The sequence below is a fragment of the Strix uralensis genome, chromosome 22, assembly GCF_047716275.1.
Source record: "Strix uralensis isolate ZFMK-TIS-50842 chromosome 22, bStrUra1, whole genome shotgun sequence".
NCBI lineage: Eukaryota > Metazoa > Chordata > Aves > Strigiformes > Strigidae > Strix > Strix uralensis.
In genome coordinates this window covers 8,871,359-8,897,703 of record NC_133993.1, presented here as the reverse complement: position 1 = coordinate 8,897,703, position 26,345 = coordinate 8,871,359, and the positions used below count along the sequence as shown (strand labels likewise).

The 26,345-nt window shown below is 46.1% G+C and overlaps 2 protein-coding genes across 11 annotated transcripts in view; one reads left to right on the top strand and one right to left on the bottom strand.

The window, feature by feature from the left end:
- FAM117A (family with sequence similarity 117 member A) overlaps positions 1-12,472 on the bottom strand; it is a 34,515-nt gene extending 22,043 nt beyond the window's left edge. The window contains exons 1-5 of one of the 10 annotated variants that reach the window (XM_074892360.1): positions 12,365-12,472; positions 11,252-11,356; positions 8,567-8,706; positions 7,944-8,062; positions 5,044-5,140 (exon numbers count right to left, since the gene is read on the bottom strand). Coding sequence is in view for 4 of the 10 variants with exons in the window: in XM_074892352.1 (XP_074748453.1) it covers positions 4-118 (115 nt within the window). In the remaining 6 variants the exon portion in view is untranslated. Of the gene's footprint in view, positions 1-3; positions 589-1,107; positions 1,500-1,887; positions 2,541-5,043; positions 5,141-7,943; positions 8,063-8,566; positions 8,707-11,251; positions 11,357-12,364 lie in introns of those variants that run through there. The other 9 variants (XM_074892362.1, XM_074892363.1, XM_074892361.1 and 6 more) reach the window with 9 other exon arrangements.
- KAT7 (lysine acetyltransferase 7) lies at positions 12,442-25,768 on the top strand. The gene is made up of 15 exons (XM_074892346.1): positions 12,442-12,663; positions 14,195-14,342; positions 15,625-15,801; positions 15,992-16,231; positions 16,793-16,875; positions 17,119-17,208; positions 17,929-18,027; positions 18,199-18,309; positions 19,181-19,372; positions 19,567-19,656; positions 20,576-20,716; positions 21,877-21,970; positions 22,155-22,301; positions 23,161-23,267; positions 23,944-25,768. Exons 1-15 carry the CDS (start codon positions 12,649-12,651, stop codon positions 24,043-24,045), a joined length of 1,836 nt encoding a protein of 611 aa, XP_074748447.1. The 5' UTR covers positions 12,442-12,648; the 3' UTR covers positions 24,046-25,768.
- The last annotated feature ends 577 nt before the right edge of the window (positions 25,769-26,345 follow it).

The window sequence follows — 26,345 nt, the reverse complement described above, 5'->3', positions numbered from 1 at the left end:
TACCTGCCCGGCCCCCGTCTCCGCGGCGCTGCTGGAGCTGGAAGGGGACGGTGGCGCGGAGCGGCTGGAGCCCCCCCGCCCCGCCGCGGCAGCAGGACGCGCCGCCGGCCCCCGCCATGCCCGGCCCGCGCCACCCGCCGCACTGACCCCCCCACGCCGCCAACGCCGCTTATCAGCGCTGCGGGGGCGGTGCCGGCGGGAGGAGCCCGGCGATCATTGGGTGTCCGCAGCCAACAGCCCCGCCCTCCCTAACGGCAGCCAATGAAAGCGCTCCGCGAGCTCCGCCCCCGCACGCCCTGTCAGAGTAGCCAATCAGAAACGCGGCCACTCTCAACAGGCGTCACCCCTCGCGCCAGAGCCAACCCGAGAGGAAAGAGATGCTCGAGCTACGCCCTCTCTCCCGCCCCGTTACGGCGCCAGAACCAATCGCAACAGGGAACAGCTGCGTCACGCCCACTGTACTGCAAACCACCAATCGCAAACCTCCTCTAAGGCTCCGCCCCTTCCCCGCGTGGACTAATCAGAGCCGCCCGGCAGTGTTTGTGTTCTGCGTCCGGCGGTGACGGCGGCGGGTCACGTGGGCGGGCCCGGTTTCTCTTTCACCTTGGGAGGGAGACCGGGGCCGTCCCGGAGCAGCCGCCCCTCCCGCCCCGCCTCATCCCCAGGGCACGGCGGCAGCGGGAAGCAACAAGCCTCAGCAACCCCCAAGGAGGTGGCGAGCCGGGTGTCAGCCCCGTCCCCCCCTTCCCCCACAGCGGGGCTTACGCTACACGCAGGAAGAAGAAAGGCAGAAAAAGGCAAAAAGCTTAAAAATAGTCAAGATCATAGCGCAGGTTCCCCACCCACACCCCCCTCCTGCTGTTTGAGGCTTTTACCAGCTTTTAGCTGTTTTTTTCCCCATTTTACCCGAGCTCTGCTCTAAGTAAAGTGAACATCACAGTCGTTGTTTGCCTTTTAACTCGAAAAACCTGTTGTGGAAAACTCTAACACAAGTGTTACCACAGAGTGAAGTTCCCATTTTGTGCACCCCTCAGACAGCTGGAAGTCAAGATCACTCACCACAACCTCTCCCATGCTGAATGAAGAGTTAAAAAAAACCCAACACACCTCTGGAAAAATGAGAACAGAAATCAAAATGCTGAAGTGTTTTTTCAGTGCTGGTCACACGCTGGTTCTGTCAGACTCGGGGCCCGGCTGGCAGATGGGGGGTCATGGAGCTGGAGGGGTGCAGTCCCTGGGGGAGGCGGGGCAGGATCAGGTCTTGCTCTGCACGTTCTGACTTTTGTACCAAGGATGTGACTCGTGTCCCAGCCCTCTCGCAGGGCCTGATCCTTGTGAACAGCAGCTCCAGCCGCAGCTGGATGAGGACCCTTCTCCTTTGGTTCCTTGTCTTGGTGTCCCTGTCCCCACCACCACGTGCCTTTGACTTGAGTCAGCTTTGCTGAGCTCACGTTTCCAGAAAACTTCTGTTCCTTCCACTATCTGCCATCTCATGTCACCTGCGGGAATCAAGTGCTACTTAAAAAGGAGAGGGATAAAAACCTGAGAACACCGACCTATTTCTGGGCCCAGAAAGAAGGCGGTGGGGGAATACGGCCTCAGGAATGACAAACTCAGAGCTCTGGAGAGGGATAAACTGAATGCTCAGGATTTGGGGTGCCAAAGGATGTTGCGGGAGGCAAAGTTGAAGCTGTAAGTACTAAAGATACACTTTTTCCCCAGTGCTCAGCATTTGGGAATCTGCTCCCACAGCCTTTTCCAAGAGGAGGTTCCTCCAAGGTGCCTCACCTCCGTTTGTCCCTGCAGCCTCACACCCGGCAGGTGCAGAGGAAAAGCTCCTTCCGCCCGCCCAGGGCACTCAGCGGCCACCACTCACCATCCCCTCACCTTCTGTTCCTCCAGGATCATTTCTGATCACATCTTCCATTTAAACATTATAACTATACCATGTTGTTTGATTTCTTGAAAAGACATCACAACACGCAGGCTTTTTACCCCCTTGGTCTCGCTCCGTAAAACGTATTTTTAGTCTTAACTAGTCCTCAAATAAAGGTTGTTACGTTTCACCCTTTCCACTCACTATAACTCTACTAAACCTACAAGCAGACTCCACCTGCTACGGGTCCAGGCCCATATTCTGCCTCCAGACAGACTCAGTTATGTGGGTTTAGGGAAAGGAAGCGTCTGTCCAAGCGAAGGGTGGGGCTGATCTATCTAACCCAGGAGCCTGGGAAGCTGTGGCATGGCTAGATAACAACAGGGGGACAAGCATGAGGTGGCAGAGTGGCCTGGGCTTCGTGCCAACCTCTCTGGAGAGGAGAGGTTGTGGAAGCAGCTGACAGTTGGGTCTCCCCCAGCGGCTATCGCAGCAGCACAGCACTCCCCATCTTCTTCCTGTATCTCTCTGCTCACAAGGCCGGCTGTTTCTATTTGCATGTAATCAGGCAACAGATGGGAATCTAGACAGTGCCATCTTCTCGCTTCTAGAAGAACCCCATGGCAGGGGGAGAGGTGGCGTGTATTGCAATACCGCAAGGAAAAGACAGAACATACCTCCTGATGGAAGCAAAGATGAGACAGAAACCACAGCTTTGGTTATTAGATCTTTGTAAACAAACAAAATGCCACCCAAACAACTAATCAGCCCTATCTCTTCTAGCAAGGAGTGCTGCCAGATCTCTGATAAGGTGGAAACCCAGTCACACTGTGATCTCTGCTCGGGACTGTCCTAAGGGTAGGGGAACATTCCAGAACAGCAGTAGCGTTAGGGGGCATTTCTGAGAGTTAACAGAAGACAGTTCAAGTATTTCTCTGTTCACTTAATCTTACAACCTAAAATTAAGTTTTAAACTAAGCAAGGGTCCTCAAGTGTCTGTTCTCCTAACAGTTTCTATCCCAGCTCTGCAGCAACAAGGTAAAACCATACCTAGCTGATCTTTGAAATCCTGCTGCTACTCTGTATACAGACATTTCTTCAAGTCAAAGACACTCTTCCTGAAAATATTTCCTTCCCAAGGTCCATAGTAGCTATTAGCATAGAAACAGGAAATTAAATGTAAGAAAAAGAAATGGAGAGGGAACAACCAAAGTACAGGTGTTCAAAACATAAAATTGCAATGAAAAAAGAGTTATGAATGCCAAATAGAGGGGTTTTGACCATACTCTTTTTTTCACTGACAGACCAGTAGCTCAACTTTTCTAGGAACCCTTCAGAGTCAGTCCTTCCAACCTAGAAATTCAAATTCACCTTTCAGTTTCTCTGACACGCTGTCTTTTTAAGGCACTGCACTTTGAACCCAATACCCACAGCTGGAACAAACTAAAAATATTCACTTCTCTGTACTGTTTGTTTTAGCATAAAGGAGGTCACACAGCTGTGCCTCTGATTGTTCTCACCATATCTCATGCTATAAATACAGCAAGGAATACTGAAAAAAAAAAATAATGAAGCATTCGGCACAACTAAGCTAAGCACCACTCTGTCTCAAGTCCAAGTTTTGCTTTCACCAAATGCTTCCCTCAAGGTTTAAAACCCCACATTTTGCTTTAATATGTAGGAAGAGGCAAAAAAGCACCAGCTGTTACCTATCAAATGGGCTACAGCTATTCTAGCTCAGAGTTGCACATTATCAGCCAGCCAAGTTTATTTGCAACAAGAACAGGCCTTTCTGTATCCTTCCCCAAGTAAGACACACACCACGGAGTAAGCATAAAATTAAAGCTCCTACATTCCTGCAGGCTACACTCTAGCCTACGCAATGCAGTCATCTCCCCGTAATTAAGGTTCCTAATGATGTGCTGCATAGTAGCAGAAGTAACACAATCTTTTACAACTGCTCAAGGGCTGCAGGTCAAGGATCCAGCTTCTTATCATACTCTGCCTGCTCGTTTCCATTGCTTCTGCCACAGCAGTTTCTGCAGCCTTCTCCCCTTGCACAGGAGCGCTGACCTACCACACCACCAGCTCACTAGTCTCAGTTTTCAGAGCCTCAGAAAGCCAGTCACTTCATCACGATTAGCAAACACCACAATGCTTCAGAATTATCAAATGCATCTCATGGCTATGGACCGACCTATTCAGTATGTTCCAGAAAGTCACCTTTTAACACTACAGCACTGTCCAGTTCTTCAGTATTTACAGGCATGTAGGAGAGTATTTCTGTGTAACAGACCTGGCCTTCCCTTCCCCTCTGCACCCTCTGTACACCCTCAGAGTACACCCTACTCCACATCCCAGAACTGCTACCCACCATTCTTTAGCTTTATGTCAGCGTCCCCTGAGGAAGTGACAGGCAGATAGGAAATGTATAAGGCTGAGCAGTTGCCACTGCAGTCCTGTCATTCTGGTCCAGTGCTCAAGTCCTAAATGAGATGATATTTCTGGCTGTTTGCTATGGGTAGGAGGGAGACAGAGCTTAGATTTAAAGTCCTGATCAGCTGAGCATGAACATGGAAGATCAAAGGGTCATTCAGCATACAAGCTAAGCTTTCCCTCATTGTCCTTGAACAAAATTCCTCTCACTCTAAACTGTGGAGTAAAATGCCTGCCTGTCTGCCTCCCACTCTATCCCCAAGAGAGATGGCTGCATTTCACTACTGGACAGTTTCTGCACTCAAATGTTTTGAGATTAAAAGCTCTAAAGAGCAGCAAGATAAATAAAACTGCAGTTTATTAAAAGAGACTAACAGATTATTCACCAGACGAGCCAAGCTATTTCACAGTCTGGTCATGCTCGCAGTGAAAACAGTGGGAGTTTTGGGAACAGAGCACAAGCCCTGCTAAGAGTAAGGAGACATTATGAAATAGATTGCTTTCACTAAGTCATGGAAAGGCAGGAAGCCTCTCCTAATAGTATGAATCATCAATATACCAGAAAGAGTGCACTTAAAAGTAATCACTGATGTCCAGCACTGCCAACATCGTAATAGAGCATCTAAATGAATACAAGGACACCAAGGAGAGCAAGTCAGTCAAGTACCAGCAATCAATTTAAAACAGACAAGGGACTCAAAACTACAGCTATAATAAAGCATGTCTCATACCTGCTGCTGCAACATCCTCCGCTGCTGCTTGGGTTCCTTCTACCCACTACAAGAGCCATCTCATCATCCCACTACTGTGACCCTGCAGCTTCTCCTGCTGGAAAACAGACACAGCAGGGATGAAGTTTACTCTCTTTTTTAGGATCCTTTCATCATACACTTGCAGAAGTTTGGGTACGTGACTTCCAATTTTCTTTTCTATCTCCATTAGTGCTGGTGACATGCAGGGCAACCCCCTGTTTTGTGCCAGGCCGTGCATCTGTAGAGGAGCTGGCATTTGACTGTTCAAAGTGACACACAGAGGTTGTCTGCAGCAGGACAACACATCTAGGGGACACCAGGACTTTTGATCTAAGCTGGTAGATCCCACTTATCTCATCCTAAGAGAATCTTGTTTCTCTTCCCATGCCCAACCACATGGATTCACGAGTCAGCCAACATCAGAGACTTTGTAAAGATTTCCCAGAATAACATGGGCTGCATTAGATGTAAGTGTTCACCATTAAGGAATGACAGCTTGCTTAGGAGACTGTTAGAGGAAACTTTTATGTTTTTAGGACAGGCAAACCCATGGTTTCTCAGTTTGCACAGAAGAACGTCAGCAATTAAAGCTCTAGTTCACCCATCAGCTACTGCCTGGCAAAGCATGGCAGCTCAGACACACAGCACTACCTTTCCATTTCCTGAAACCAAATTAGATTAGAAAGTGTTAGAAACACATTATAGAAAAAAAAAGTTTACATAAAGGGCTGTATTTGGCACAAGAATATTACTCCCTCATAGATACAAAGCAGTCCCAAGACAAACTCCCCAGGAAGTGCTGCTGAGCTTTTCCAGAACACGGAACTTACCAGTTTGGAAGCACAGGTAAATAAAAACTTGTGTGGCAACAACTGGCACAATGTAATTAGGAAAAAATGCAGACACCAAAGAAAATAACCTACTTGGCTCACCCCAGAACTCAGCAAGCCAGAAGTTCATATGGGAAGAAACTTTTTTTTTTGCCATGAATAATTACAAAAACAGGAGTTTCAAAGGAAATCAGCAGTTCCAGCTGGCACATAAACCTTAGGCTAGGAACAGCCATTTTGCAGCAGCGCACTTCTAACAGGACACAAGCCCTCAGAAAGCAGTAACATTGCTCATCCCAATCTTTACTTATCTGACAAATTTCTCCAAGACAATGTTTTTTTCTAATTAGAAGTATAATGGACAGTGATCATATTGCACAATACAAACTGGTATAAAAGCTGCTGTTCCCATCTTGTGATACGCTTCCTCCAGATACATCCTCCCATTCTCCCTCCATTCTGTACTGCCAATTTGCACTCTGTTTGGTGTTTCTTTGGCTCCTTCAGTGTTAAAAGCACAGAGCTAATCAGTTTCCTAGGAAACTAAGGGAAAGATAAACCTGCCTAAACAGAGAAGCAGCCAAATTGATGCATATTTGATATCAGAGTAAATCAGACCATCCCAGCTATGGTGGTGCTCAATGTACCAAACTGGTCTGTTGTTCTCAAAATCCTTTTGCTTAGCTCTGGTTCTTACTTCCACCTTGTCTTACTACAACTCTCTTACTCCTTGTCTCGAGGCTGCTTATTTTCTTGACCTTTGGCTAAGCCTCCAAGTATACTCCACCCTTTAGTCTGGGGTGACATTCGGTTTCTGTTACCTGCCTCCTGTTTTCACTTTGGATCTAAGCAGTAGGCACATCCTAAACAATCCCTCTACCTCCACTACTGCAGGCAACTACCTGAGGCACAGAATATGGTGATTAGGGACCACTCTCTAATTAGCAGAGCAAGCAAAGACAAATTCTGTCCTTACTATACTCACATATAACCTGTTCTTAATATCCCCATAGTATTTACAATCAAGATATTCATGTCAGCTGGAAACTGAGCTACAAAGTCTGTGGCTAGTTGCCCACAGTAAGTTTTATGAAAAGGAACTGCCCACAGAATGGGCTCAGAAACACCAAACAGGATGGAGTTTTGCCTTCGCTTCCCACATCAGTATCATCGTTGGTGACAAATGTTTCTTGCACCTGTGAAAGTTTGTGTCATTGGGCTGAACAACATGAACAGAGTTTTCCTTTAAGGAAGTATGCAGAGGACTTGATTGATTAGGAAGCAAGGCACTAACATCACTGCCAGGCAGTTGGAGAGCACTGCCTAGACTGGAAGGAATGTATTAAAGGAGCAGATCACAACTCCAAAAGCAGACAAGAGAGCCCAAAAAATAACCCATTTTGGCAGGAACAGGACGAGGATGGCATAAAAATATCTGGCCTATCAATAGGCTTTAGTCCTGCCAGGGCAAAATGTACTTTTATTGCAGCTATTTAATAATTAGATTATACTATGAGACCCAGGGGAGGGAGGGAGGGAACCAGGAAGTGTGGCTATATTCAGCTGTAACTAAGTGAAAAACAACGGCTTTCAGCAAAACTCAGACTGGATCTTTTTTCCATTACAATAATAATTAAAAAAAAAAAAAAGATGTAGGCCAAACTGGATTGACCTTGCTCCTGATGCCAGAAAACACAGGCTCCACTCAGATGTCTGCATGCCAGAGCCCCAGGAAAAGAGCAAGTGCATGGATTCTGTTCAAGTTTACTGAAACACCCCTGTCCCTCTATAGCTAGTTGTGTTCTGCAAGACCTTCAGCTCAATGCATGGTACACGGCCACACTTCTCCATACAGGGGTTTCTGTGACTATTTATACTACAGGTCAGTATCCATTCAAATCTAAACCAGCTTCAGGCTTTAAAAAAATAAACACACCCCCTCCCCAGCCATTTGCTGAACTGTCTGCAAACACATCCTCTAAAAACTGGAGTCCTGATGTGCAACAGCTGATGATTTTTTAATGCAAAAGTAGAAAATACTACGCCAACCTGCAAATAAATCCCACAAGCTAGCTTCAGTGCTACAATTGTCTGAATGAAACATATTTGTTGCTGTTGGGTTTGCTTCTGGAGTGTACCAAGGCCCATTGAGGAGCTGGTCTCTTCAGCTGTAAACAGAAGTAAAGTCTTAAAAATACATAGGGCCAAGCTTATAGCTAGTCCAGGTTCCACAGATTTTCTACATTAAATTCTGCACCTTCTACCATTTGTATACACATATCTGCATTTAACCTGTTTGCACATCACTGACTACACTTTGTCAAGAACCAACTTCAAGCTTCTCGACTACTGACAGAATAATTTCAGCTCCAACCCCCGCTCAGAGCCAGGCCAACACAGATCAGGTTGCTCAGTCCCTGTCCAAAAATACAACCAGCAAACAGCAGCTAACCCTCAGTTATTCTATAGTAAAAGTGCCCTCGTGAGACAGTGACCCACTCCCATATGGGTCTTTAAGACACATCAAATTGGACCAGGAATTCAAGCTTTACATGCTTGGGTCAAGAGGTTCTCTGATGTTGCTCTACCGTCTAGGCCTACCACACCTAAAATCCAAACATTTAAAAATATTAAGCTGGAACCCAAACCAGAGGGAAGCCACCTCTACTCACCTTCTGAAGATGTGAAAGGATAAGCAGCTGGGGTCCTGGATCTTCATATCTACGTAACAGTGCTCGGGATATTTGCAGCACTTTACCATTATCCTAGTCTTTCTGTAAGTCTAGCCCCCAGAGCTGGACTGAGATGATACCTAAAAACAAGTAAGATTTATTCAAGTATAGCACTTCAGATATTTTTATGGTGTATTTTCATTATATAACATTTCTCTCATTTGCTTTAAAACACATTTAAGCAGGTAAAGTAGCCCTGCAGGAATGCATCATAGCAAGTAACACATAAAGCACAATTAAAGTGAATAACATTTATAAAGCACTTAGCAACTGAAAAAACCTTAAGTACTTTAAAAGCATTTATTCTGCTTCGTAACAATCCCTACATAAGCAAGCCTACTTTATATTATCACTAATATAAGTGATGGCTATATTAAGGTCCCACAGGCAGCTCGCTCAATGCCACGTCTCCAGAGCAAGTGGGAATCAAGGCAGGAGATCAGAGCTGTAAACCTAATTTCTATCTATTGATGCTTGTACCTCCTTACGGAGGTTGGTTTAGGTGAAAATTCCCTTTTCATTGCCTATATCCTCTAAGATTCAGCAAGAGATAATTTTTTTTTTTAAATACAACAGTGGATGTACCTAAACCTAAGTTCCAAAGAGTTTTAGTGAAGTAAGGGCCTTGAGAGATTTCAAAAGATTCAGCAAGATCTTCAGGGCCAAGGTATTTCAGGCAGTTAACTCTGCTGACATCAGTGGCAATCTGGCACCTACACATATTCAATAACCAAGGATTTAAAAAAACAAAAGTCACTTCTGTGTGATTTACCATGAAATTTGAAGTCATCAAGCACTTGCTAAACTTTCTTCCGGTGTAGCATCAGGAAATTCCCTATTTCCTACTGGGAAAATGCTGACAGAGTCGAGACTGCAAGTCTGGCTTAAGAACCTTACCAAAATGAGCTTAACCCCAGTGGAGATCCTTGTAAGCAGAAGCTACACCAGATCTGCACCCTGAAGAAATCGCTGGCTCTTCCCAAGCCGATTCCTCGTTTCGGTAGCGTGCTCAGGGCCAAGCAGCGGTTTCCTGCACCGACATCTAGTGGTGATGCCAACAGGGAAGGCACCTGCCGCCACACGCAGCCCCTCAACTTCCATGTCCCTTCGTGTTTTTCCCCTAGAACAGACCCTGCAGTTCCAGCTCTGACAAATGTCAGGGCTGGAGTTTCTTCAGTACCGACCCCTGGCACATGGCCAAGGCCTGGACACATCCTTGACATACAAATTAATGAAAAAACATTTTTATTTCTGCCATAAGCCTCCCAAGTTTGGGTTGGATTTTGAACTGAAGTGTAGTACTACTAAGTTAACTCCTTGCAGTCTGTTCTACTGGTAGTTACACACATAGAGAAAAGTTCCTGCAAGCTCTGCTGCACGCTCTTTTGAGAGCACAAGACAGTTTAGCAAATATGAGGCCATCTTCCCTTCTCATTGCCCCCTTCCTCTACAGACAGTGGCTACTCTAGAGTTACATCAAACTGCACAGAGGACTTACAATTTGTGTTACCGTTGTAATTATCAGGAGACAGTAAGACAGCACAGGGAACTGGATTCCTGGCTTCTGTTCAAGTACTGCCACCTCTAGGAAAGTTATTAAACACCACCCACTTCTGTTTGCTTTGTTTTTCCAGTATCATCCTGTTGGTGGTGATAAGTCCTGCTAATATGCATTAACATAAACAACTTATTTCAGACATAACCTTCAGTAACACCTAGAAGCTCTAACTGATATTTTACTTATCTGATACAATTAAGCACTATAGCTCGCATATAATCCAGAGTTTTTGAAAGAGGAATCCTTTAGCTATCATCAACAGGCAACTATTTCAATGGGATGTGGCAGCGTGCAACTTTTCACATGGTCATCGTATTCTTTAGTGTTTTTCATTCAATCAAATCTGCAATTGAATTTGCGTATTTGCAAGGTCCAAATATGTTTTGTTAGAAACAATCTTTAAGCTAACTGTAATTTTTCTACCACAGGCAGATTCCATTTAATGCAAGAAGAGATAAATGATGAAGAAGTTGCAATCTACAAGTTCTCTGAAATCTTTTTTATTGCTCCTGTCCCACATTTCCATTAGAGTCCTTCATCAGTTGGCAACATTAGACACGTTCACTCTTGTGGGGCCTGAGCTTTGTCTCATAGACGATACACAAGAGACGAGCAACTATGAAGTGTTCAGACTAACTCCTCCCTTTTCTTTCCATTAAGGAATAGTGCACTAATTTTCTTTGTTCCCATTCCTCTTGCCCTTTGAAGCAATGCTTTAGTTCATCCCAAATTTATCTCAAATTAATCATTTCAAGTCAATCTAATAACTTTGAGAACATAATGCTTATTAGCCTGGCACTAGATTTTGGCTCAACTGCAATTTGAAATTCTATTAAATCCCAGGCAGTCTTTTATTTTTCTTATAAAATAAGAACTCATGCATTTGTGCCGTAGTGTTTTCTCCTGCAGCCACCTTTCAGTAGGTTTACAATTTAGTTCACTGAAAAAAAACCACTTACTAGCGAGTTTTTCACACACCCACAGTATTCCTGAGCTTAATGTGTAAAAATTTTTAGGTTGTATGTATGCTTATTTGCAACCAGTACATACACTCCCCCTTCACATACCACACATACTGCTTCCCATTCCTCTCTGCTTGGGCAAAAGCAGAGGTATTTCATCTTGACTTCTTCAGGTTTGCTTTTCAACATTTCACAGGAGAGTGGATACACCTAGGAGCAATAACAATTTGGAATGAGAAAAATGGTATTACTTGCATGACTAAGGATGACATGCACTCATGAGGATTATAGGATTAGGCCCTGAGAATTTCATAATCCCTAAAGATAACCACGGTTGGAAAGAAATCATGTGTTTGACTAAATACTCCTATTTTCCCTCAGGTTTTTACATAAAGCACTATACTGTTGCTCATAGACAGTGTTATCACATTAACATTATTGATATATTATGCTTAACCAACTATTAGCCTAATCACAACCAGGGAAACAGCTCCCACAGAGTGCTCGGCCAGTGCAGCGAGCCCCACAGGGATGAACTTGCTGCCTCTCTGCTCCAGGCCAGCCAGAGGCCCCAGTTAGCGAGAGCCGCCTCACAACAAAGTGCCTCATCAGCTCAGGGCAGAAACACGACCAGCTACAGAGGCAAAGCTCCACCAACACGCCCCTCCCCTCCCGACGGTATTTTGTGAGCGGAAAGATTAATTAACGACAACAGCCTTTCCGAATGAGAGCCCAAAGCAGCACAGCCCTGCGAGGCCCGCCCAGGCCCCTTAGGCCTCTGCGACGGCCCGCCCCGGGCCGGCCCAGCGCGGAGCCAGGGCCCGGGAAAGGCCTCTCCCTCCAGCAGGCCGCACAGAGGGCAGGCGGCGGCACCCCCCCTCAGCAGGAGGGGGGCCGGGAGACGGAGGCGCGGCGCTCCCCGCCTCCGCCTCAAGAGCAACGGGGACTCACCGCCTTCCTCTACCCAATCACTCCATGGAGCCGGCGGCGCGCCTCTGCCCGGCCCCAAGATGGCCCCAGCGGGAGGGCTCTGCCTGCCCGAACCCAACATGGCTCCCCGGGGAAAACACCCGCTCCGGTCCCCGGGCGTCGCCGGGAGCCCACTGACTTCATACCCGGACCCAAGATGGCTGCCGCCCCAGCCCCCGCCAAGAGCCCCTTCGCCCGAACCCAAGATGGCCGCTGGTAGCTTCACTGTCGGCGGCGCCGCCGGGATACCTGTCCGAATCCAAGATGGCAGCCCCCGCTGGCGTGAGGCTGGCTCGGGGTCACGTGACGGGGGGGTGTGGACCGTGTCCCGGCGGAAGCGTGAGGGGACCGAGCAGGGAACAGGGACTGGCGGCGGCGGGAGCGGACTGGCGCCGCCGGAGCAGACGTGCCGCAGGACGGGAGACACGGCTGTCACCACGGAGCCCGCCAGCGCTAACACGGCGGCGACCGCCGCTTCGCGGGCCGGGGGCGCCGGGGACCAGCCAACCTCGCTGCCCCCGCCCCCGCCGAGGATGCCGCGCAGGAAGGTGAGCGCGGCCGGGGAAGTGGGGAGGCGCCCGGCGGGGGAACCGGCGAGCTCGGGCCGCAGCTTTTCTCCCTTCCCTACCCCCTCCGCTACCTCTCACGGGCACAAAACTGGGGGGAAAATAGCGGCCTTCAGCCCCCAGCGCCCGCCCCGCTCGCTCTCTGAGTGGCTCCCGCACGGGCACGCTGGGCGCTGATTGGCCATCTTCCTCGTCACTCATCGCCCCCAACGGTTACCGCTTCCCCTCCCCCGCGCCTGCAGCGCGGTCCGCCTCTTGGCTTTTCCGATTGGGCAAGCAGTTGGGAAGCTGGTCCCGTATTGGTCGGACTGTCTTGCCGGGCTTGTCGCTGATTGGCGTATGCGGCTGCCCATCTACGCCCCCAACGGTCACCTCCCCGCGCGTGCCTTGTTTCTCCCTCTCTCCCTTCCCCCATCCCGCTCTGCTCCCCCCGGGTTGATGTTTCTCTGGGAGCGAGGCTTGCACTGATAGGCTGGCGGTTGCCGTCAGTCACGCCCGGTGGCCCCGCCCTTGTGCTATCCAAGCGGACATTGGCGGGCTCCCCCTTTCGGCCCCTCCCACGCGCTCTGTGATTGGCTGCGGCCGGCGAGTCTCCGTCGGGTGCAAAACAAAGCGGCGCGGGGGCCGCGCTCGCGCCACTGTCTGCGCGGGGCCTCGGCAGCCGCCTCCGCCCTTCCCCTCAGGCGGGTGGCGGCGGCTGCCTCGGCCTCGTCGCCATCTCCTCAGGGCCGGCGGTCGCTCGGGGGTACCTCTGGCCGCCCTGACCATGACCTATTGACACCCTCACACCCCACCACCGGAAAAAATCAGGGCTACCGGGCAGGGCAGGGATTCTCGGAGGCCTGATGGCTGCCTGCCAACTCCTGAGACCTGCTTCCCTCAGAGAGCCGCCCAGGCCGCTGCGTGGTGCGGGCGGCCGCTGTGGTGGGCCAAGATGAGGTGAATACACCTGCATTAGCAGCCCCTTTTGGCCCAGCCACTTCCCTGAGTGCCTTCATTTTCTCTGCATTGCTTCCACCGGGGAGTCCTGACGCTGCCCTCAGTTGCTGGGTGGTGAAGAGTCAAGTTGGCCGTTGCCAGAGTCCATCTGTTTTCTCCACCACCTGCTCCCCTGGTGCCTTGTGCTCTGCTGGGCTGCCTCTGCTGTTTTGGGCAGGCAGATGGTGCGGCAGGGCTGCTGGCTTGGCTGGGTGAACCTCAGAGCATATTCCGTCTAGCCTTGAGACTTCATTTACCTTTTGCTTTAAATAAAACCGGGTGCGACTGGGATATTCCTTAGTGGATCAGTTTGCAGTAACTCTTTATTATTGAAGGCACTCTGACACTGCATGTTTATTAAACTAAAATATTTTCTCCAGAGTAATACACTTGACACTTATTAGTTTGCATATGTCATTGTGTCAGCTTGAATTTATCTGCCTACACCAAGTATTTTCTCTCTTTTTCTATGGCATAAATACAATATGCAAGTTTAAGTGCTCCTGTGCTAATGTCTGGGTCTGTGGTGTTGCAGAGGAATGCGGGCAGTAGCTCAGATGGAACAGAAGACTCTGATTTCTCTACTGATCCTGAGCATACAGACAGCTCTGAAAGCGATGGCACATCGAGACGATCCGCCCGTGTGACCCGTTCCTCAGCCAGACTCAGTCAAAGCTCTCAAGGTAAATGCTTTATTTTCTTTAACAAGGAAAAGAAAAGCAGCAGCCTCTTAAGCAACAATAGTCTCAATGTACTCCATATTCCTGGCCTTTAGAACTTAAATGTGTGCCGTTTATACCTAAATTGGCTAAGTTTTTCATTGGCTGTTAATGTACCACAGCAAAAAGCAGTCTTTATAAGTGCATATTGCACAAGTGAGGTAATATAATCTGAAGATTACACTGGTGGTGGAAGTCAAACCTTGAGTATCCCCTGTTCAAAAAGCTGTCTACTCGTTAAAGGAAGTAAAAATCAAACACTGATACTGATGCCAGCTTTGTTTGATTTTTCTGAGAACTCTAAAAATTTGCTTTCTATGTAGTCAGTTGTATTGGCACTGGAGCCAAGTTAGAGAGATGCTGTTTAGGGGTGAAAGCTGTTTTTGTTTGCTTGGTTTGTTTATTTGGGGTTTTCTGTACTGCAGGGGAAGATGTATTTTCATGACTTGCTGACGCTGACCCTACTCTGCAATGAATGTAATCAACATATTGCCAGTTATTTTGTTTGCTCTAATTTGGCATCCAGATTGTAAGAGGAAACATTGAATGTGTCCACCTCCTCATTTTGAGTGTTAGTATAGTCATTTCTTGGCTGTTAGTTAATAAGCTGCCATCTGGCATCAAGGGGAGGAAATGACAGCAGATAACAACTTCTTTTCATTGCTCCATGTATATGCTTGAATAAAGAATCTGGTTTGTGACAAATTTTATTGCAGGTAGGGAATATATGTGCATGATCATCTGGTCATTAGGTCTTAAAAACAAGCGGAAAGGTGGTTTGAATGTGTATGGGATGCCTGTGATATTCCTGGCATGAAAAATAATTGTTTTATGAGCAGTACAGGATCACAAAACCACGCACAGGGTCCCAAATACAGCTCCACACCAGAAGCAATCTTGCTGTTCCCAAGGGCTATCTAAACACTCATAGTTCTTATCTAAACTAACGGTTCTTTAGCTTTCCAAATGGGAACTGGTTTGTAATTACTAGTTCATTAAGTAATTAAGTCCAGAGAAAGCTGATCTAATTCCTGATTCCTCAGTGTTGGTAAAAGTGTCAAAAGATTTAAGCTCAGAAGAGCAGCATATCTTTGTGATGATGTGCAGCGGCGAGCGGTAGGACAGAACCCTGTGTCAATACCCAGCTACCAGATGTTGCTATTACAGACTCCAGGGCACGTGCGAGGCCGGTCTCTGACTTACAGTGGTTACTGTGGGTGTAATTATGGTGTTTCTATGGAATTAGATTCCAGCCCAGTTCGTAATCCACCATCGTTTGGAGCAGAAGAGCCCGTCTATTCTACGAGGAGGGTAACCCGCAGCCAGCAGCAGCCGACTCCTGTGACCCCAAAGAAATACCCGCTCCGGCAGACGCGCTCGTCTGGTTCAGAGACTGAGCAAGTGGTTGACTTCTCTGACAGAGGTACGTAGGGTGCAGTGAGGCCTTGAAAGCTTGCAGAATGCTGTTGGAAAGAGTGTGTGACTCCATTCTCTGAGGGCACAGTATAATATCCTGAGGATAGAGGGTTTGAGACAGCTGTCTGGAGTTTCTTTACGTATTTTTTTGAAAGCTTTCTTTCAGGCAAATTTGTAACATCTTGATCCTTATTCAGACACTAAAAATGCAGCGGATCACGATGAGTCTCCACCTCGTACCCCCACCGGGAATGCCCCTTCCTCAGAGTCTGATATTGATATCTCCAGTCCAAATGTATCCCATGATGAGAGCATTGCCAAGGACATGTCCATGAAGGATTCTGGAAGTGACCTGTCTCACCGCCCTAAGCGCCGCCGCTTCCATGAAAGCTACAATTTCAACATGAAATGTCCCACTCCTGGTTGTAACTCTTTAGGTAATTTCAACTCCAGGATTAATCTTGGTTTTTGCCTTCCTGCTGTGATATTCAAAGTCCCACTCAGTCAAGTTATACATCCTTAACAATATGCACTTAATTAGGATCAGAAGTATTACTGAGAAGTGGGTGTAGAGAAGGGATATGCAGCATATCTGCAGGTATATTTTTCCTGGAGGTGTTTTCTGGCTAGGAGTGTTAGGGGGATGATTGGGGAAAGAACAAGGTAGGAGTTTGAGCACAGGTGTGGGAGGAAAACGCAGAGTCTTGCAGGTAGGGTACTGATCTCTGCCAGAAGCAGGTTTTCAGAAACAAATTATTGCAGACTTCTAGGATACCTGGCTGCTTGCATGGAGTGCAGCTTTTGAGTTAGCGTGAAGAAGATTTTCCTTCTTAGAGCTTGTGCCATGAACCGTGGAGTGTGCTCCTTCTATCACACTGGTAATAAACAGAGCATGCTCCTTGAGAAGCTCAAGTGAGGGATCTGCCCATCTGGGATACTTTTTAAACGTCTTTGTGATCACATGTTGAAAGTTGGGGTTTTCTTCTGATCCTTTGCAGGACACCTAACGGGAAAACATGAGCGACACTTCTCCATATCAGGATGCCCACTATATCATAACCTCTCAGCGGATGAGTGCAAGGTAAATGAGTCTTCTGTTTTAACCTCCTTACTTTTTTTTGGAACAAAATGCCACAGTCTGTCATTTGTGAACAGAAAATAGGGTTAACATGTTACAGCTGATGTCTTCAGCTGTAAGACAGCATTTGTGTGTCAAATCCTCTGTGAATGACAGTGCAGAAAATTCACCTAAATGAGAAAAGGAAAAGATGAAGGTTTTGGTAGTAGTTTGCTGCAGCATTGATGGATGAGTTTTGGCTTCCAGGTGCGAGCGCAGAGCCGGGATAAGCAGATTGAGGAGAGGATGCTGGCCCATCGGCAGGATGACAACAACCGGCACGCCACCAGGCACCAGGTGGGTGATCTGGATGCAGTGGAGGGGCTGCTCAGTTAAAAGCGGAAAAACCTCACCTTGTGGTTTCTGGCGACAATGATTTTGACTTGGATCTCCCTCCTTCACTTCCCAGATAAGCTACTGTGCAGAGTCCTGACACTGCCCGTTTGTCCTCTCCAGTCTGTTTCAGCAAGGGCAGTTCATTGTATCTCTTAAATGAGAGACTGGAGCAGCTAGTGAGAGCAGAGAGGTGGCACTGGCCAGTAATACTATAAAGGAGGCTGGAGCTGTTCTCAGGATGATCTTTTCTGTGTGCTTTGATGTGTAGGACGAGAGAATTCCTGCACAACTGTAAACTATAATTTTACTCTGACTAAATAGAAAAGAATAAAACCAGGGGAATTACATTTTTCAGCTCACGAGTCTTGGACTTGAGTCAAGATAACTTAATGAGTCAGCTCTGAGCTTTTCCCCATGATTAAGCAGCGCATAAGGAGTGCAGCCTGTCTTGGGGGACTGAGGTACATTGGGAAAGGCAAGCTGTGGTAGGAAGAAAAATTTCCTGGTTTACATACCCATGTTGCACCTGCAGTGCCCTCTTATTAGCACGGGATTTGATTCAGAGGCAACAAACCAAATAAAATGAACGCCAGGACAGGGGTCCTTTAGGGTGGGACGGTGAAGAAAAATGTTTGAAGTGGATGACGCCTAGTGAAGGTTTCCACCTCTGGTTTCTTTCAGGCACCAACAGAGCGACAGCTGCGATACAAAGAGAAAGTAGCTGAGCTCAGGAAGAAGAGGAACTCAGGACTAAGCAAGGAGCAAAAAGAAAAATATATGGTAAAAACAATAACTCTATATTCTTTCATTCCCTACTGTCTAGAATGAGACCACTAAGCGGGAGTTGGGCTTTCCCAGTCATCCTACAACATTCTCAGCTAAAAAAGCTGCAAGATCCAACAGCTTAGTAGCAGCATGACAGCAAAACCTCCTATTATTTTGTTGTTCTAGGAGCACAGACAAACCTATGGCAATACCAGGGAACCACTACTTGAAAACCTGACGAGTGAGTATGACCTCGAGCTTTTCCGAAGAGCACAAGCACGGGCATCTGAGGACCTGGTGAGACTTCTAACTCATCATATATCTCATAGCAAATGTCTTTGTTAGAAATGTGAATGCTCTCGAGGGTTTGTTGTACTTGTGCAGATAGAATCAGAGTTTGTAAGAAGAGCAGCTACAGCCCAGCCAGGTCAGCAATGTTGCACTAGAGCTACTGTTTAAGTGGTTCAGGGGGTTTGCTTGAGCTACAGCTGGAGTGACGCGTTTTCAGTCATGAATGCTGCAGTGCCTGCAAGAGGAATAATCACTAACAGTCCCGTTTAATAGGTGTTTGCTTTCAGTGAAAGGATGGACACTTCACCTGCTGAAAGAATGGCTAAGGAGTGATGATAACAAAAGACAAAAGCCATCTTGACAGTAGTTGGTGACTGTGGAATGGAGTTCAAAACCTTGTATCGCTTGAGGCTTCTGTAGGTGCTTTCCAAAGCCACCTTTCATCTCCAGAGATGAACCAAAAGATACTTTCACGCTTACCAGTGACAATTGAGTCTGGGATATCTGAGGCAGAGCATTAGGCTGTGTCCTCTCCCTACAGATTAGGAAAGAAGCGTGAAGTGGCAAGGAGCTTACATTGCTTCCATGACAGAAGGAGTGTGATCCTAGTGTTAGCGTGCTGCTAAGTGCTGATTCACAAGACATTTCCCGGTGAAAGGAACAGTCAGTAATAACTATACTGATTGTGGACAGGGCTCAGACTGAGTTTGATTGAGGAGAGGTCTGTGGGAGGGATTATTAGATGTGGTCACAATGAGAGATGAATTTAGAAGACTTCAAGTAAATTATTTCCTTGAGTGAAATAAATAGGGCCCCCTTCTTCTCTACCTACTTTTAAATTTTTTAAAAAATAATCATCCGTTTTTTTCATTCATAGGAAAAGTTGCGGCTTCAGGGCCAGATCACAGAAGGCAGCAATATGATTAAAACAATCGCTTTTGGCCGTTATGAGCTGGATACCTGGTATCATTCTCCCTACCCAGAGGAGTATGCTCGTCTGGGACGTCTCTACATGTGTGAGTTCTGTCTCAAATACATGAAGAGCCAGACAATACTGCGCAGACACATGGTAAGGGCTAGTGCAGAGCTGCTTCCTGAGTTTTAATCTGATGTCAGCATGTAAATGTTTTAAAACATTACTGTTAGCTCAGTTGCTCGCTTTAGGAGGTGAGAAGACTGCATGTTTCCTGGTATATCCAGTAGTTGTAACCTTTTCGGTCCTTAAAACAGTAGTGTGACCCTGACTTTGTTTCCCTGTCATAGGCAAAATGTGTTTGGAAACATCCACCGGGTGATGAAATCTACCGCAAAGGCTCCATTTCGGTGTTTGAAGTGGATGGGAAAAAGAACAAGGTAACTAACTGTGATTATTAGGCCAGTCTTGAGCGTTGAGTCCATCTTTCCGATGTGCTGGGCACTGCTTTTCCTGTAGAGAAACAGGATGCAAATGGCCCTTTCTCCCTCTAATTGCAGAAAAGCTACTAGAGTCTGATCTGTCCATTCCTGCAGCTCTGGCAGTAGTTTTGTCCGTGTTTTCTTTGTGGTTATTCCTCAGCCCTGTTGTGCTCCAGCAATTCCATCTGTTGTCTCATACCCTGCTTGGAGATGTGTGTCAAGATCCCTTTCTGAAAGTTAGTGGGGAGATTTCTGTGCTTGGCCTCAGTAGATTGCTACTGCCCACCTCCCGTTCACTGTGAATACTCGATCAAATTTGGGTTAGAGTAGGAAGCAGCCCGATGTTATCGAGGGCGACCTTAACCCTGAATTGAAAGGTGGAACATGAATCTGCAGCTGCGGGTTCAGTGCTGGGTAGTAGCACCATGCTTGTGCCCTGCCTCTAGTTGCGTCCGGTCTTGAAGGCTTCAGAGGAAAGAACAAAGAAACAAATTCAAAAGCTAAATTCTGCACTGCAGGAAGTTGGGAGGAGTCTTTTCTTGTTACCAGAGCTAACCCCGAAGCAGGGGATTAAAACAATACAGTGCAAGCAAGCAGAGATGCAGCCTTCTGCTGCCCTTCACTGAGGATGTGATGTTTCGGGCATTCAGAGATTGGTATCGCAAACATCCATCCCCACCCTTAGGAAGCTAGGCTTATCAAGTTTCATCACAAATGGAATCATTTCCTGGCCCAGCTGCTCTGTTTGAAAGACTGTACGTCATTTCTCAGAGGAATCAGAATTTTCTTGTCATTTCCCATGTGTGCCTGTTTTTGTCCACTCTTTGGATGTTCCACTGTAATAAGCAGGTGTGTCCTATTCTCCTTTTGCTTCTAGATCTACTGTCAAAACCTGTGTCTGCTGGCAAAGCTTTTCTTGGACCATAAAACACTGTATTATGATGTTGAACCCTTCCTCTTCTATGTCATGACAGAAGCTGACAACACTGGCTGTCACCTGATAGGATATTTCTCCAAGGTTAGTTGAAAATACATACATATGCATTACTATCTCAATAGAACAAGATTTAGGACACCTGTTATCAGTATTGAATCTCCCCTCTGAGTTCTTGTAGTGTCAGGATTTGTTGCTTTTAGGAATAGATGAAGTTTCAAACCTGATCTGCATGAATTGTTACTGTTTGCTGCAGGGATTGCAGGTGCTTTGCTGTAGCACCTTTTCTCGTTAGTAGCAAAACCCAAATCAGCTCAAATGAACTGTTGCTATCTGGAAGTGTGGTGGTGTCTTAAATGTAGGCAAAAGTAATGATAAAACATGAAGAAATGTAAAGAAAAATACATTAAAATAAGTATTGGTCACCATGATTTTTTTTGATAAAGTAACTGAAGGAATAAAAAGGTGAAGAAGCTGAGACATAACTCAGATAATTTAAGCAGATCCCACAAGTCAGTCACTGGCCAAGCTTAGGGTAGGAGCCAGTTTTCTCAACTGTTTGCTCCAGTATGTTGCCTACCTAAAAAAAAGCCAGTCTGTTTGTTTAATCTCTGCTGCACATTAGTGAAATGCATTTCCTGGTTGTTCTTACTTCAATACAGAAAAAGTGATTACCCTTCCGGACGTGGTGATATCATGCAATGCAGTTACCAGTTTAGATATTTCAGTCAGTGAAATTCTATAGAATACTCTCCCACATAAAGTGCAGGAAACTCTATTCCTTAAATCACCTGAGTCAAAACTGAATAAATACTAAATACTGTAAAGAAAAATCTGCATTGATCTGAGGATAATTGTGTCCGAGTCACTTTGAACGTTCCGATATGCACCACATGCTTGTAATGCTGCTGCTCTTGTTGCGTGTAAACCTGGTAGATGACAGAGGTGGTAGTGAGAGTGTTTCTGGCTCCTTCTCAGGTACAACTCCATGGCCAGCCATGGTAGGCTTAAAACTGTGCACCAAACGCCCAGTTTAATGGCTCATAAAGTACAACACTGAGCCAGGTTGGTAGCTGAAGGATGATCGTGTTACTTGTTGTTAGGCAGGTTTTTCTACTGTTGCTCCTTTCCCATTGTATTGTATCAGTTGCACAGGCTTGTTCAGTCTGTTGGGATTATGATATACCCATTGTTTGTACAGATCTAGACCTGTTAATCTGTCCTCTCTCTGTTCTTGTTTTTAGGAGAAGAATTCTTTTCTCAACTACAATGTTTCTTGTATCCTGACAATGCCTCAATATATGAGGCAAGGTTACGGCAAAATGCTCATTGACTTCAGTAAGTAGAAAGAGAGAAATTCTGGAAACATGTTCTGTCCAACGTGACAATTTCCCCAAGAAATCTGACATATCTATGGTGGTGGTTGAGCAGTTTTCATTATAGCTGATTTCTGCACGTGCTAAAGAGGGTAACAGTCGGGAGGGAGTAGTTTAAGAATAAATAGGTTTTCTTTCCTTTACAGGCTATTTGCTTTCTAAAGTAGAAGAAAAAGTTGGCTCTCCGGAACGCCCTCTCTCTGATTTAGGTCTCATCAGCTACCGTAGTTACTGGAAGGAAGTTCTCCTTCGTTACCTGCATAATTTCCAAGGAAAAGAGATCTCTATAAAAGGTATGTTTTCAAGCTAAGTAAGCCTGTAGTGAATTGGTTCAGGAACATACCTGTGCATCGCACTCATTTTCCTCAAATATGAGCGTGTCGTGCTTGACTCATTCAGAGAGGTGTTTGTGCAGCAGTTAGTGGAATATTCCTGTAGTTGGGTATGGCTCCTTTCCAGTCCTGCCACCGTTAAAGATAAGCCAGCTTGCAGAGTTTTCAAAGTATGTACCGGCTTCTTCTTTTTAAAAATACATTTTTTTTTAAAAAGATTCAGCAAAGAACTTGATCCATCTGTAGATTAGAATGTTAATCTTAAAAAGAAAAATGGCCCCACTGAGAGGCTTCCAAATGGTTTGGAAAAACACTATTTAGATTTCTTTTAATAGCATTTTTATGTTTATGGCACCCAGGAGTATGCAGCATTTCATAGAGATAGCGAGGTAGTTCTGAAGAAGTGGCTACGTCTTCTTTCAGAGGATTACCTCTTTTTAACGTGGATCCTAAAATTAGTGTCGCTAAATCATTGTGACGTCTAGGCTGGCTTTCAGTTTTGGGGTGAGCTGGGCTGTTTCTGTGCGGCTCTGCAGGGTTTGCCTCCATAGCCTGAGGCTCTTCACGCTGTTGGTGGTCAGGCAGCCCCTGGAGTGAAATAAGGCGAGTTGTACAGCAGTGCTGCGGGTAACCAGGGTGCTCAGAGGTACAAGTCCAGCAGCAGCAGTAATCCTGCACGTATCTCCTTAGTATGTGCAAGGCATTTTGAGTATATGACTTCAGAAGGAGTTGCATAAAACTCATCGTTGAAAACTAACAGTTACAGGCTATTGCGGAGGAATTTGTTTCTGTTCTAACATAAACTGATACTGGTTTGCAGAAATCAGCCAGGAGACTGCAGTAAATCCTGTCGACATTGTTAGCACGTTGCAGGCGCTTCAGATGCTCAAGTACTGGAAGGGAAAACACCTGGTCCTAAAAAGACAGGTGAGATTTGTGATGGCTATTTTTGCATTTTTGTTTCCTTTATATTTAGCTGTCAGATTCATACGAACTTGCTGAAATCAGTATTCCCTTTGCATTGTGCTGGGTTTTCCAGCCTTTTCATTCTGGTGGGGGAGAGCTGTAATTTTCAAATGCAGTAGCTGATAAAATAGGACATGGGCAGCCAACCTGATTCTTCAGTAGTGTAGAAATGTGCTGTATTTACCTTCCTCTTCTGATGTGTAGAACAACGTTGCTCATTGTAAACGGCTTTTAGGGGAGCAATGGATCAACATTCCCATCGTGGTCGTCGTCACACCTGCCCTTTATATTGGGCAAACAGATAACAGAAGTGAACTGAATTAATGGGCTCCTGAATGAGTCCTGTTTGCACCCGCATTAGATAGAAGACAAGTGGTTGATTAATCCCCAAATGTGACAGCTTCTCTTTTGTTTTTTCCTCCCTGAGACTTCCCTTGGTAGCTAAAAGTAGCCTATCAGTGCGATCGGAAGAGCTTCTAGAAAGCACTGTGGAGGAAATGTTATTTTTGTCATGCTAAGCAGTTAGTAGGCTAGTCATCTTCAGGTTTGTGGCCTTGGATGTGTGGTGGTGTACCATGGGGAATTCTCCATCATGGATCGTTTGTTTTAACCTGCCCTTTCATGCTCTTTCCCTTAGGATCTGATTGATGAATGGATAGCCAAAGAGGCAAAAAGATCCAACAGCAATAAGATAATGGATCCCAGCTGTTTGAAATGGACCCCTCCTAAGGGAACTTAACTGTCTCTCACTCCTGAAGCCAGTGAACCCCAGCAGTAGGAAGTACCCTAGGGATCTCTGTCGTATCTGTTGCTGTTGTGATTGGCTGGTACAGTACCCTCCCGAAAGATCAGTTCCCCTTGGTACTGTTCTGGCCCAGATCTTTTGTGCACACCACAGACGCTAGTTCTGAGGAACTTTATGTTTCGGCCTCAATGAGGTTGCAAGGATTGGATCTGTATAGGACCCAAACAAAGCTCCTAGCAGCACTGGCCCAAGGAGTTCTGATATCTGGTACTGTACCTGTCCAGTCACTGGTCTTACCCTCATGTTCTTATTCCGATGAGGTTGTGTTGTGTCCTGTAATCTGGTTGTTTCTTCCTTCAGGTTCCTTGCGTTCTAAGTAATGGAGATAACTTCTGTGGCTTTTGAACAAGGTCTAATAATGCTTGTTTGGGGGAAGTCTGGTTTTCCAACGAGCTGCAGTTACACTGACTTCAGCATTTTTAACTAGTCCTGTCCAATGGACTGGTCCATTCCATGTATCAGATAGTTTTAGTAAGGTAACATGCCACCTCTTTCAGCAGTGTTTTCCATATAACATAGCAGGTCTTCACATAGTTAATATTGTACAGTCAGAAGCTTGTGTGTCTTGTAACTGAGTGGTGTGATTGTTAGTGTTCCCCTGGAGGAGTCAAGGCTCAGTGTGCGAGAACATTGTGGTCTGAGGTGTTTCCCAGAGCTGCTCTAGGTATGTGCTCCTGGAGCTGCTACAGTACCACGTCTGTTGGAGAGACCTCTCTGATTATAAGTTACTGGTTTTTCCTGGTTTATCTCTTGGAGTTAGTGGGTTCCTTTACACAGAAGCAGCCTGTTCACTATATTTCACTGCAGATATTTTTCCCAGAGCAGTCTTCCTTGAATTGTAGGTCTCTTTGTATTGGAGGATTTTTTTCCTCTAGACTGAAGAAAGAAAAACTTTAGACAGATTTTTGCTAGCCTTGTCCAAACAGCCACAGAAACTCTACAATGCAAATATCATCAGTTGTTGGATTGCCTACAGTGTACGTTCTGTGCATCAGTGGCAGCTCCGGTTAGCTGTGTGGATGGTTTGCTTCTCTGACAGTGCATTCTTGTTTGTCTTTGTAAAACAAAAAAACTTTTACTTCCCCTCTCCCATCAGCACCACCGGAAGAAACTATCATACAATGGCTTTCAAGTATAACCACTGTCCTTGTGCCACAAGTTTCCTATATGGCTCCAGTGTCATTAAAACGGGGGACAATCTTGGGGTAGATGATGGCAGCATCATGTAGTGCCGATTTCATTTAAACCTTCCAATGCTTCCTCATTGAACGGAGTCTGAAATGAAGCATTTGCAATGTACCGGTAGGTAGGAGCCGTTTCCTGTTAACCACTGACCCATCCTAATGTGGAAAAGTTCTCTACTGCTCTTCTGATGGTTGTCTGCCTTTCTCTGCCTCTTTTAAAAAAAAGGAAAAGAAAAAAGATCATCAGTACATGGTGTTATACCTTGTGGGCATTACTGAATTTTGCTGTCTCATGCCCTTTGCTCCTGTATTGTAACTAACTACAGATACTCATGAAACTATCCAACAAAGTAGATCTCTTGTGGAGTAGGGAAGAAGGCCATTCTTGTGCAGAAGCTAAACCCTGTTCCCATGATGTGGTAGAATGTGCTATTCTTGTATCTACTTCTCAATAAAGCATGTTCTCTGCTCAAGTTTATGCCGCCTTTTTATTTTTTTCAGTCAGATGCTATTCTGCATCTCCAGTTGAGCGAAGCTGCTGCTTTGTGTGGCAGGGGACTCATGTTGAACCTGTCTTTGTGCCTGGTGTATTAAGGATTGTGATTAGAGCGGCCTTTCACTTGAACCTTTTGGAAATAGCCAGCATTGTGTGTTCACTCTGGAGCTCGCTGTGCAGAGGCGGCTACCACGAGGAATATATGGATGTTGCCAGACACCGGCAACTTAAGTATGTCACGCAAAACTGGGATAGCATCTGTCAGCCTGAAGTTCAGTGAAGAAGGAAGGAGTTATCTTAAAAGCGATGGCCCTAGATTTTTAGCCTTTCCCTCTGTGCTTCCATGACCAGACCTTGCTGATTGTGCTGTGGGAGGACTTGGGGCAGTGAAGTCTCTGATCTTCACAAAACAGTGTTGAAGTTAAGCACATCTCTCAAGCCTTTTGAGTCTTTGATATAATTTCTGAAATAAAGTGGTTAATTACACGTACCTGCTCCAGCTCCCTCCAGAGATCCTGCTGTTCTACGTAACTCAGAGTTAAGAGTAGGGAATG